This window comes from Littorina saxatilis, linkage group LG16, assembly GCF_037325665.1.
Source record: "Littorina saxatilis isolate snail1 linkage group LG16, US_GU_Lsax_2.0, whole genome shotgun sequence".
NCBI classification, from domain to species: Eukaryota; Metazoa; Mollusca; class Gastropoda; order Littorinimorpha; family Littorinidae; genus Littorina; species Littorina saxatilis.
The window spans coordinates 2,568,409-2,580,140 of NC_090260.1; the positions used below are offsets into that span (position 1 = coordinate 2,568,409).

Sequence of the window (11,732 nt, forward strand, 5' to 3'; positions counted from 1 at the left end):
ATCTAAAATACGTTAAATAAAAAGAATTTATATTCTAGTTCCGTGCGAAATGATGTCCCTCTTGAACAAAACGTCGTCTGCTACAACTTTGACAAAAATGTCTTTTTTGACATAACAAAATTAGAAGGTATATACCACAGTAAAATTAACAGCTGTTGCTTTGTTCTAAATATAAATCTGGACATTCTCCCTAAAGTTTTAACCATTGAATTAAACTTATGCAAATGAAAAACGAAATCGTATTTTCGGTTTCTTGAGAAATAATGTCCATTCAAACAAATCGTCGTCTGCTACAACTTGAAAAACAAAATGTCTGTTTTCAGTGTGAATGAAATTTGAAGCTATCAATCTCCATAACATTAATTTCAATTTTACTTTTTTTTAATAACAGACGCATCCATTCCCCGATGTTTAAGGCGCCGAATACATCAAGTGAATGAAATAAAAGGTTACGTCTGACTGTGAAACGAAACAGGAAACGCAGGGGAGGCCACTTTACGGATTCAAGATGACCTCCTTTCGAGCGATTCAAGTGGTCTTTCTACAGACTGCTGGTGTGCTGTGCAGACATTCACGACAAGACGTTGCATGGGCCAAGAGAAATCATCAGGTACATACCATATGTCGTGTAAAGCTCTGCACATGTTAGTAAGACACAGCGAGTCGCCGTGTGTATTTGATGTCTGTGATGCATACTCGCGGTGTCAGTGCACTTCCGCCTGTGGTCAGTGTCAGTTCAAAGGTCGTCGCAAGCTACTGACTCAGTGACAGCCTACTGACTGAGCCTGGCTACGTAGCCCCCGAATTGAGCTGGTGGCGCGCTCAGAACAGTGGCCATTATGAAGAGAGCATGAACATTTCAACTTATACATTTTTTTTTTAATTCTGCAACAGTGCAAGGGTAGTGCTCATTGCAAAATTGTGTGTAACTGTGTTGCATTTTTCAGGTGCGCAAAACATTGTGTGGTGGTGTTTTTTTTTAATTGATATAACTGTAGCCATGGCATGTCGTTATGCAAAATAGGTCTTGTATTGCATGAACCCACAAAACGACCGAAGACTGACGTCAGTGCAACCTATAAATCACACCTGTCAAGCTCTTGTGGACTCTCACCATAAGATGTTGGTCATAATGAATCCCTGGTACCTACAACTATCACTATGTCTCCTGACTGCACAGACCCAACATAATGAATCCCTGGTACCTACACCTATGTCTCTTGACTGCACAGACCCAACATAATGAATCCCTGGTACCTACACCTATGTCTCTTGACTGCACAGACCCAACATAATGAATCCCTGGTACCTACAACTATGTCTCTTGACTGCACAGACCCAACATAATAAAATCCCTGGTACCTACAACTATGTCTCCTGACTGCACAGACCCAACATAATGAATCCCTGGTACCTACACCTATGTCTCTTGACTGCACAGACCCAACATAATGAATCCCTGGTACCTACACCTATGTCTCTTGACTGCACAGACCCACACACAGCACACACACACACACAGCACACACACACACACACAGCACACACACACACACAGCACACACACACACAGCACACACACACACACACACACAGCACACACACACACACACAGCACACACACACACACATACTGTTGGGTAGAAATGGTCCACTTCCTATAATTGGGAAGTACCCAGAAGTTGTTTTCCTGGCACATGGACAAATCCCTTTTTCAATTTTATGACAGCAAATAAAACACAACTCAATTCCATGCCTTGCACGAGATTGGCAGGGGTCTGATCGCGTGTGTGTCTCTGTGTCAGTGTGAGTCTGTGAACTTGTAGGTGATATTACTCAGTAATAATATTAGTAGCTGAACATGATTGTATTCAAGTGGTCTCAACAAGCCTGTAAGTGTAATACTGTGCAGCAACATGTTTTGTATTGTGGCCAAGACAGACATTTTTGACATCCTACCGTTTTTTGGTTTTTTTTGACCCAGGAAATGTGGACCTGTAAATGTTTTCCACCCTGGTTCTATGACTATGAGCCTGGGAAAAACACTGGCCTGGTGTTAAATTTTGCTTACTCCATCGGGTTCAAGATTGAATCTGCAATAGTACAAACACTTTGGTCAGACTTGACCCCTTTCTGCTGCTCTCAAATTGTTAAATATGGAGCTGGAAAAAAGTCTGATGCATTTTTCAGCCAAAAGTGTGAAGAATGCTGAATGAGAAATGTGTGAAGAATGCTGAATGAGAAAAGTGTGAAGAATGCTGAATGAGAAAAGTGTGAAGAATGCTGAATGAGAAATGTGTGAAGAATGCTGAATGAGAAATGTGTGAAGAATGCTGAATGAGAAAAGTGTGAAGAATGCTGAATGAGAAAAGTGTGAAGAATGCTGAATGAGAAATGTGTGAAGAATGCTGAATGAGAAATGTGTGAAGAATGCTGAATGAGAAATGTGTGAAATGCATGTTGCAGATTTTCAGTTCTGCTGCCTCCACAAGGGCCACAGTCTGGGCAACAGGGGCAGGGTGTGTGTGCAGTGAAGCGTGCAGAGTGAAGCCAAGCGTTGCCAAGCAGAGTGTGTCACCTCGAGCAGCGATGAGCACCTCCACCCCCCCCACCACACAGGCCGAGCCAGCCAATCAGGATCTGACCGTGCGTCACGACGAGAGCGGCAACCAGTTTGTCATCACGATAGGTCAAGGTGGGGGGCACTTTAATTCTCTTGTTGGAAGGTGTCATGTCTGGTGATAATGTTACGAGGGAAAGTGTCATGTCTGGTGATAATGTTATAACTATAAGGGAAGGTGTCATGTCTGGTGATAATGTTATAAGGGAAAGTGTCATGTCTGGTGATAATGTTTTAAGGGAAGGTGTCATGTCTGGTGATAATGTTATAAGGGAAAGTGTCATGTCTGGTGATAATGTTATAAGGGAAAGTGTCATGTCTGGTGATAATGTTAGAAGGGAAAGTGTCATGTCTGGTGATAATGTTATGAGGGAAGGTGTCATGTCTGGTGATAATGTTATCAGGGAAGGTGTCATGTCTGGTGATAATGTTATGAGGGAAGGTGTCATGTCTGGTGATAATGTTATAAGCAAAAGTGTCATGTCTGGTGATAATGTTATAAGGGAAGGTGTCATGTCTGGTGATAATGTTATCAGGGAAAGTGTCATGTCTGGTGATAATGTTATAAGGGAAGGTGTCATGTCTGGTGATAATGGTATGAGGGAAGCAGCTGCATCTCTGTAGTCTGTTCAGTATCCCTTGGAGACACTTGCTGTACCTACAAGGAGCGTTGCAATCATGAATGAAGACCATTTTCCCCACCAACTGTGTCATGTCTGGTGATAATGTTATAAGGGAAGGTGTCATGTCTGGTGATAATGTTATAAGGGAAGGTGTCATGTCGGGTGATAATGTTATAAGGGAAAGTGTCATGTCTGGTGATAATGTTATAAGGGAAGGTGTCATGTCTGGTGATAATGTTATAAGGGAAGGTGTCATGTCTGGTGATAATGTTATAAGGGAAAGTGTCATGTCTGGTGATAATGTTATAAGGGAAAGTGTCATGTCTGGTGATAATGTTATAAGGGAAAGTGTCATGTCTGGTGATAATGTTATAAGGGAAAGTGTCATGTCTGATGATAATGTTATAAGGGAAAGTGTCATGTCTGGTGATAATGTTATAAGGGAAGGTGTCATGCCTGGTGATAATGTTATAAGGGAAAGTGTCATGTCTGGTGATAATGTTATAAGGGAAGGTGTCATGTCTGGTGACAATGTTATAAGGGAAGGTGTCATGTCTGGTGATAATGTTATAAGGGAAGGTGTGATGTCTGGCGATAATGTTATAAGGGAAGGTGTCATGTCTGGTGATAATGTTATAAGGGAAGGTGTGATGTCTGGTGATAATGTTATAAGGGAAGGTGTCATGTCTGGCGATAATGTTATAAGGGAAGGTGTCATGTCTGGCGATAATGTTATAAGGGAAGGTGTCATGTCTGGCAATAATGTTATAAGGGAAGGTGTCATGTCTGGTGATAATGGTATGAGGGAAGCAGCTGCATCTCTGTAGTCTGTTCAGTATCCCTTGGAGACACTTGCTGTACCTACACAGAGCGTTGCAATCATGAATGAAGACCGTTTTCCCCACCAACATCTCGTGTTTAATACAGGAGGTGTTGGGGGGGGGGGGGGGGGGGGGGGGAGCGTGTGCATAAGAAAAAGCCTGCTGCTTGCATCAGCTGGGGGCATGAAGACAAGTTGTTCAATGATGGATTTCTGTCTTGTTCTGCTACACCGTGCAGTTGCATCCCATAGTTCAGGGGAGATAATAAGGTTGTTTTGCGTCTCATTGTTCAGTCAAGATACATGTAATAAGGTTGTTTTGCATCTCATGTTTCAGGGTAGACGATGACATTTTCTTGCGTTGCATGTTTCAAGTGGCTGCAGGCATCATGTTTCAGGTGAAATAATAAAGTGGGTTGTTCTCCTTGTACAGACCAGGCCTTGTTGCAGTACGAGCGACGAGATGATGGAACCGTGGACCTGTGGCACACGGAGGTACCGCCAGCCTTCAGGGGCAAAGGTGTGGCCAAACTCCTCGCACAGGTGAGAGAATGAGGAAAGGTGTGGCCAAACTCCTCACACAGGTGAGAGAATGAGGAAAGGTGTGGCCAAACTCCTCACACAGGTGAGAGAATGAGGACAGGTGTGGCCAAACTCCTCACACAGGTGAGAGAATGAGGGAAGTTGCTTGGTTATGGTTTTGTTGGCCATCCATGACTGATGCAAGTTTGGTTCCAACAGTGGTCTGATTGTGTGAGCATCAATGGTACAGGTAAACTATTGCAGTGTTGAATGTGACAACACTCAGTAGTCATGCTTCAAGCATACACACAAGAGTCTATTTTCACAGGAGGAGGTGGTATTTGGTTACTGGTGTTAATTCACGCTGACCATGACACCAGGGCAAGAGCACTCGTTCCAAGTTACTCGATACATTCTGTGAACTTATTACACGACTGAATAGTTAATAATATTAATATGGATGCTATTGTGATGGTGTTTGTGCAAATCATACATGATACGTGTGTTATGTGTTGAGGGTTTAGCCTGGGAGAAAAGGGCAATGGGACATTTGTCCCCCTCAGCCAAATTCCCATGGGACATAGTCGAAGGCAAGACGCGCATACGAGGCCTGTATGCGGTTTTTTGTTGTTACCGAAGATGCAATATGGTGCAATATGGTGCCATCTGAGAATTAGCCGCTATATCGTGTTATCTGTGTAAAGTGTACATTTGATGGCGCAGTGGTACGTAATCTCAATGCGCCCTTTGACGCACTGAAGGGAATAGTGGTGGGACATTTTCAGATTTGATGCGCCAATGACGCAGGGTGCACTAGTAAATGAAACCCTGTGTGTTGATGTGTGTGTTAGTTTAATCTTCACCTTCCTGGGTCTTTGACAACCAGGACTAACTAAAGTGTCTGGATCTCTAAAACTATTCTGAGATTTTGATTGAGACTTCATGTAATCCCCTAACACCATTGAACCTTCCTATCGATCAATTTTTGAAGGATTTTCTTTGTAAACAAACAATTAAACACTGACGTAAGTTAATTGAACTATACACAGTCCCGATGTTGTGTCGTGAACTAGCCATATGTAATTAAAGAAGGTATGTTACAGTGTTTATCCCAATAGGGATAGCGTTGGTTGTAGACGACCCATGCTCTGTAGAGAGCTGGTAAAGAGTTTATCCCTATTCAGATGGCGTGGGTCGTGTACAACCTTTACTTTTTACGTTGAATCCTTCTTTAGAAAGTATGTGTCCTACATGGCGTGATCCGGTGAAGGTTTAAGCATCCACACACTAGATAGTCTACTTTCACAGCAGCAGGTTGTGGTCCGTTACTTCACAGTGGCCTGTATACAAGGGGGAGAGCACTCTAGATGGTCTACTTTCACAGGGGCAGGTTGTAGTCTGTTACTTCACAGTGACCTTCATACAAGGGGAGAGCACTCTAGATGGTCTACTTTCACAGCAGCAGGTTGTGGTCCGTTACTTCACAGTGGCCTTCATACAAGGGGAGAGCACTCTAGATGGTCTACTTTCACAGCAGCAGGTTGTGGTCCGTTACTTCACAGTGGCCTTCATACAAGGGGAGAGCACTCTTAGGACACTCAATGCATTGTGTCAATTCATTACACTGCATAGTAGTTAACGTGTTATTTAAGTAAACATTGGACATTTCTTCTTTGAGCCATGTGACGTCAGAGTAAGTTTGAAACTGATATTGAGGCGGCTGGCCGAGACTACAAGGGAGGCCATGTTTGTGTGCATTCAATCTAGAGAGAAAAAGAAAGCACTTCTGACTAAAATTGAACCAGACATAAATGGTGTTTGTATTTCTGACCAAACTATAACATTTTACGCAGATCTCAAGAATGATTGCTGGTGCGGTCTCGGAGGTACGCTGACTGTGTGCAAATTGACAGCTTTTGATCAAAAATACAAATCACATATAATACAGATGCTATAGTTAGGTGTGATAGTGTGTGTGTAAAGTGTACATGATACAGATCTTGTGTGTTGATGTTTGTGCGTGTTGCATTGTTATTGTGATAGTGTGTGTGTAAAGTGTACATGATACAGATCTTGTGTGTTGATGTGTGTTGTTGCGTTGTTATTGTGATGGTGTGTGTAAAGTGTACATGATACAGATCTTGTGTGTTGATGTGTGTTGTTGCGTTGTTATTGTGATGGTGTGTGTAAAGTGTACATGATACAGATCTTGTGTGTTGATGTGTGTGTTGCGTTGTTATTGTGATGGTGTGTGTAAAGTGTACATGATACAGATCTTGTGTGTTGATGTTTGTGCGTGTTGCATTGTTATTGTGATAGTGTGTGTGTAAAGTGTACATGATACAGATGTGTTGTTGTTGCAGGCGGCACTGGATCACTTCGCAGGGACGTCAACCCCCATGCGTCTGTCGTGTACCTACCTGCAGAAATACGCCACAGACTTCCCCCAGCCCTCGCATCAAAAATTCATATTAGCAGACTGACTGAATCTGTAGAGTTGCTTTGCCTTGTAGCCTCTATACCCCTGCAGACAGTTCAGGTCAGGTCTCTACCCCCCTGTGTTCAATCAGAAACACCTAGAAACCCAAACCATTTTGCACGCATGATTGTTTAGAATACGATCAGTACTGTTAGTGGAAAAAATCCGACGAGAAAAAATTCCTAGACTACTTTTCTTCACAAGCGCATCCCGAAGCTGATCCAGTGTTTTGACACATGATTACAGTTTTTGTCGGTAAATATTGAAAGAAGCATGTATTTTAAATGTATTGATAAACTTGATTATTGGCGCGACGAACGCGTGTGAAGCATGTTTGAATCAGGGATGTTCAAATGCTGTGTGGAGTACGCTCATTTTTCTGAAAATACACCCAAGTTTGGTGGAGAATACTCCAAATGCAAAACAGGGGTTTCCAGGTCTGATTACCACTGACTGGAGTGCTGGCTGTGACTACCACTGACAGGAGTGCTGGCTGTGGCGTTGGCAGACCTGTTTACCCCCATAAGTATTTTGGAGTAATGCTCAGCCCCAAAAATAGTAATCCTGGCACAAAAATAGTAATCATCCAGCATTCGTCGCCAATTACAACGCCGCGGCACATGACAACTGTGTCTGCGAAACGCAATCATGCACATATATCCATCATTTACAAACAAAACACATCAGTCAGTTTTTGTAGTCAACATAATTTCAAAGAAGATCACATCAAAAGCACATGCATCACTGATTCTTTTTCTTTTGCTCGTAGTAGGCCTTTTTCAGTGTGTCAAGCGCTTCTCTACTGTACTTGCGCTTGCCGAATGAGTGAGGGCGAGACTTCACCACTAGAATAAGGCTCTCCAGCGTCTCATCAGACAGACATGATCTCTGGTCAGTCCTATGCTTTTTCACCCCATTTTGCCATTGAAAAAAACGATGCCAAACATGTGAATTGATAAAAAAAAAAATAAAAAAATAAAAATAAAAAATATTTATGAAAATCGTAGTCTTGACACGGATAGCGGAATGGCGTATTTTTTGCAGAAAATCGTAATAAATTACGCCAAAATCGTAAGGGTAAACAGGTCTGCGTTGGTCATGCATTCACAAGCTGGACATTTCCAAAAGAGGAATTAATTTTTTTTATTTTTTTTTTATCTCCCCTAACTTTAGTACTTTGATTTGAAAGTTTAATTTGTAATCTTGGATCTAATACACTGGGTGTTTTTTTTGCGCCATTACAAATGTATAATTATGGAGGCAGAGAACTATGTGTGTTTTATTGGCTATCTCCCCCGGCTCCAGTGCATTGATTTAACAACTCAATTTTTAATCCTGAATCTAATACACTTGGTCTTTTATTGCGCCATCACAAATGTATAATTATGGATGCAGTGAAAGCGTGTGTGGTTCTGACACAGTAGTGTGTTGTGTATGTCTGGATGAGGTGAGATGAGTGTAGTCTGATGAGGCAATGAAAGGTGTGTGGTCCTGACACAGTAGTGTGTTGTGTATGTCTGGATGAGGTGAGTGTAGTCTGATGAGGCAGTGAAAGGTGTGTGGTTCTGACACAGTAGTGTGTTGTGTATGTCTGGATGAGGTGAGTGTAGTCTGATGAGGCAGTGAAAGGTGTGTGGTTCTGACACAGTAGTGTGTTGTGTATGTCTGGATGAGGTGAGTGTAGTCTGATGAGGCAGTGAAAGGTGTGTGGTTCTGACACAGTAGTGTGTTGTGTATGTCTGGATGAGGTGAGTGTAGTCTGATGAGGCAGTGAAAGGTGTGTGGTTCTGACACAGTAGTGTGTTGTGTATGTCTGGATGAGGTGAGATGAGTGTAGTCTGATGAGGCAATGAAAGGTGTGTGGTCCTGACACAGTAGTGTGTTGTGTATGTCTGGATGAGGTGAGATGAGTGTAGTCTGATGAGGCAGTGAAAGGTGTGTGGTTCTGACACAGTAGTGTGTTGTGTATGTCTGGATGAGGTGAGATGAGTGTAGTCTGATGAGGCAATGAAAGGTGTGTGGTCCTGACACAGTAGTGTGTTGTGTATGTCTGGATGAGGTGAGATGAGTAGTCTGATGAGGCAGTGAAAGGTGTGTGGTTCTGACAGAGTAGTGTGTTGTGTATGTCTGGATGAGGCGAGTGTAGTCTGATGAGGCAGTGAAAGGTGTGTGGTTCTGACACAGTAGTGTGTTGTGTATGTCTGGATGAGGCGAGTGTAGTCTGATGAGGCAGTGAAAGGTGTGTGGTTCTGACACAGTAGTGTGTTGTGTATGTCTGGATGAGGCGAGTGTAGTCTGATGAGGCAGTGAAAGGTGTGTGGTTCTGACACAGTAGTGTGTTGTGTATGTCTGGATGAGGCGAGTGTAGTCTGATGAGGCAGTGAAAGGTGTGTGGTTCTGACACAGTAGTGTGTTGTGTATGTCTGGATGAGGTGAGTGTAGTCTGATGAGGCAGTGAAAGGTGTGTGGTTCTGACACAGTAGTGTGTTGTGTATGTCTGGATGAGGTGAGTGTAGTCTGATGAGGCAGTGAAAGGTGTGTGGTTCTGACACAGTAGTGTGTTGTGTATGTCTGGATGAGGTGAGATGAGTGTAGTCTGATGAGGCAGTGAAAGCGTGTGTGGTCCTGACAGAGTAGTGTGTTGTGTATGTCTGGATGAGGTGAGATGAGTGTAGTCTGATGAGGCAGTGAAAGGTGTGTGGTTCTGACACAGTAGTGTGTTGTGTATGTCTGGATGAGGTGAGATGAGTGTAGTCTGATGAGGCAGTGAAAGATGTGTGGTTCTGACAGATTAGTGTGTTGTGTATGTCTGGATGAGGTGAGATGAGTGTAGTCTGATGAGGCAGTGAAAGGTGTGTGGTTCTGACACAGTAGTGTGTTGTGTATGTCTAGATGAGGTGAGATGAGTAGTCTGATGAGGCAGTGAAAGGTGTGTGGTTCTGACAGAGTAGTGTGTTGTGTATGTCTAGATGAGGTGAGATGAGTAGTCTGATGAGGCAGTGAAAGGTGTGTGGTTCTGACAGAGTAGTGTGTTGTGTATGTCTGGATGAGGTGAGTGTAGTCTGATGAGGTGAGATGATTGTAGTCTGATGAGGTGAGATGATTGTAGTCTGATGAGGCATGCAGTGTCTGTGATTGATAATGTTAAAAATGGATTCATGTCTTATTAATTTATTTGATTCATTGTACTATGCAATACACTGGAACATCCCTTTAAGACAATGTGTAATGTTACTGTTACCTGTCCGGTGTTTTGGCCTAAACAGAGGAGATGAAAAATATGGCTGTAGTTTTGGTGTTCTGAAGATTAACAATAAAATTTGGTAAAGACCATTTGCTGGCTATTGTGTTAAAAAACTACTGCTGAGCAGTAAATAAACTTATTTATCCTACATATATATACGTGTGACATACCCATAGCTACTAACCCAATCGATTTTCACGAAAAGGAATTTTCTTTAAATAATTTGTGAAATCGAAAGCAGCCTCTTTTTTCGGACGAAACTGGTGAAAAGACGCTCTGGTTAACTGAGACCAGCCAATGTCAATGTGCGCATGTACAGAAAATAAGTTGTGCTTCTTTCCGGTTTTGGCCTTCTAAAAATGCAGCCGAAAATGGCAACAAAAAAGATCAAAAACCAAAGACTAACGTGAGGTTTTTACAAATCAACCGCAATTTTTAGCATAAAATTAACAATTAACATACCAGAATATTTATTTTTTAGCACCATCACTCTTTAAAAACTCTTCGACCCCCGGACCCCCACAGGAATTTCATAGTCAAAAGGTTGACAGCCATGCATACCACTCATGTCATAACTACATTGGGTGTGCACGTTAAAGATCCCACGATTGACAAAAGGGTCTTTCCTGGCAAAATTGTATAGGCATAGATAAAAAATGTCCACCAAAATACCCGTGTGACTTGGAATAATAGGCCGTGAAAAGTAGGATATGCGCTAAAATGGCTGCGATCTGCTGGTCGATGCGAATGCGTGATGTATTGTGTAAAAAATTCCATCTCACACGGCATAAATAGATCCCTGCGCCTTGAGTCCGAGTCTGGAGATACGCGCGCGATATAAGACTTCATATAACATAACAATATTGTTCACTCCACAGTGCATGTGAAGAGGTCGTGTCTGGCAGGGACCTGATTTTCCACTGCCCGTGATGCCGAGTCACCGAGACAAACGTCATTCTTGGAACACTGGGGAAGAATTAAAAACGTACACGTTACAATATGCTTTCTATAGTGACGTCTCATTGCTTTGACGTCAAAGATTACACAAGGCTTTCGGAGAGATCCAGGTTCCATTTTGAAGCATCTTCAATTTTGGCGTTTCAAATGAGGGACGTTTGGAGCTATAGACAAAGTATAATATGAAGAATAAACAGAACACTACATGGCTTCCCATGTGATACCAGATTTACACTGATCGTTGCGTTTTCAAATATTGAAAAGCTTGCTTTTGCTCGCAGTTCAATATTTAATAACACAACTCCTGTAAAACTGGTATCAAACAGGAAGCCATGTAGTATTCTCTACATCTACGTTTTCTGTTTTTGCAAAACAAAGAACTTGGCAAGGCTGCAGATTCTCTAACACACACACACACACACACACAGCATTCACATTATTAACACACACATACTTGTGCATACAAA

The 11,732-nt window shown here is 42.4% G+C and overlaps 2 protein-coding genes across 6 annotated transcripts in view; one reads left to right on the top strand and one right to left on the bottom strand.

The window, feature by feature from the left end:
• The window catches only part of LOC138950206 (uncharacterized), a 596,636-nt gene that overhangs the window by 161,790 nt on the left and 423,114 nt on the right, over window positions 1–11,732 (bottom strand). The gene's annotated exons all lie outside the window — the stretch shown is intronic.
• Window positions 456–10,397, top strand: LOC138950183 (protein NATD1-like). 5 transcript variants are annotated; one of them, XM_070321925.1, is made up of 6 exons: window positions 456–610; window positions 2,467–2,695; window positions 4,497–4,606; window positions 6,949–9,644; window positions 9,725–9,916; window positions 10,071–10,397. In XM_070321925.1, the coding sequence occupies exons 1-4, from the start codon at window positions 509–511 to the stop codon at window positions 7,066–7,068; spliced, it is 561 nt and encodes a 186-aa protein (XP_070178026.1). In that variant the 5' UTR covers window positions 456–508; the 3' UTR covers window positions 7,069–9,644; window positions 9,725–9,916; window positions 10,071–10,397. The 5 variants fall into 5 exon arrangements, with proteins under 5 accessions (XP_070178026.1, XP_070178027.1, XP_070178025.1 ...); XM_070321926.1 differs by having other exon boundaries at window positions 9,730–9,916; XM_070321924.1 differs by having other exon boundaries at window positions 6,949–8,886; window positions 8,971–9,916.

What these genes read in the sequence shown, in the direction of transcription:
- LOC138950183 (XM_070321923.1), top strand. Translation starts at nt 509, where the DNA reads ATGACCTCCTTTCGAGCGATTCAAGTGGTCTTTCTACAGACTGCTGGT. An exon ending in GGGCCAAGAGAAATCATCAG is followed by an intron (nt 611 to 2,466) that starts GTACATACCATA and finishes TGCATGTTGCAG; the next exon opens with ATTTTCAGTTCTGCTGCCTC. An exon ending in TGTCATCACGATAGGTCAAG is followed by an intron (nt 2,696 to 4,496) that starts GTGGGGGGCACT and finishes CTCCTTGTACAG; the next exon opens with ACCAGGCCTTGTTGCAGTAC.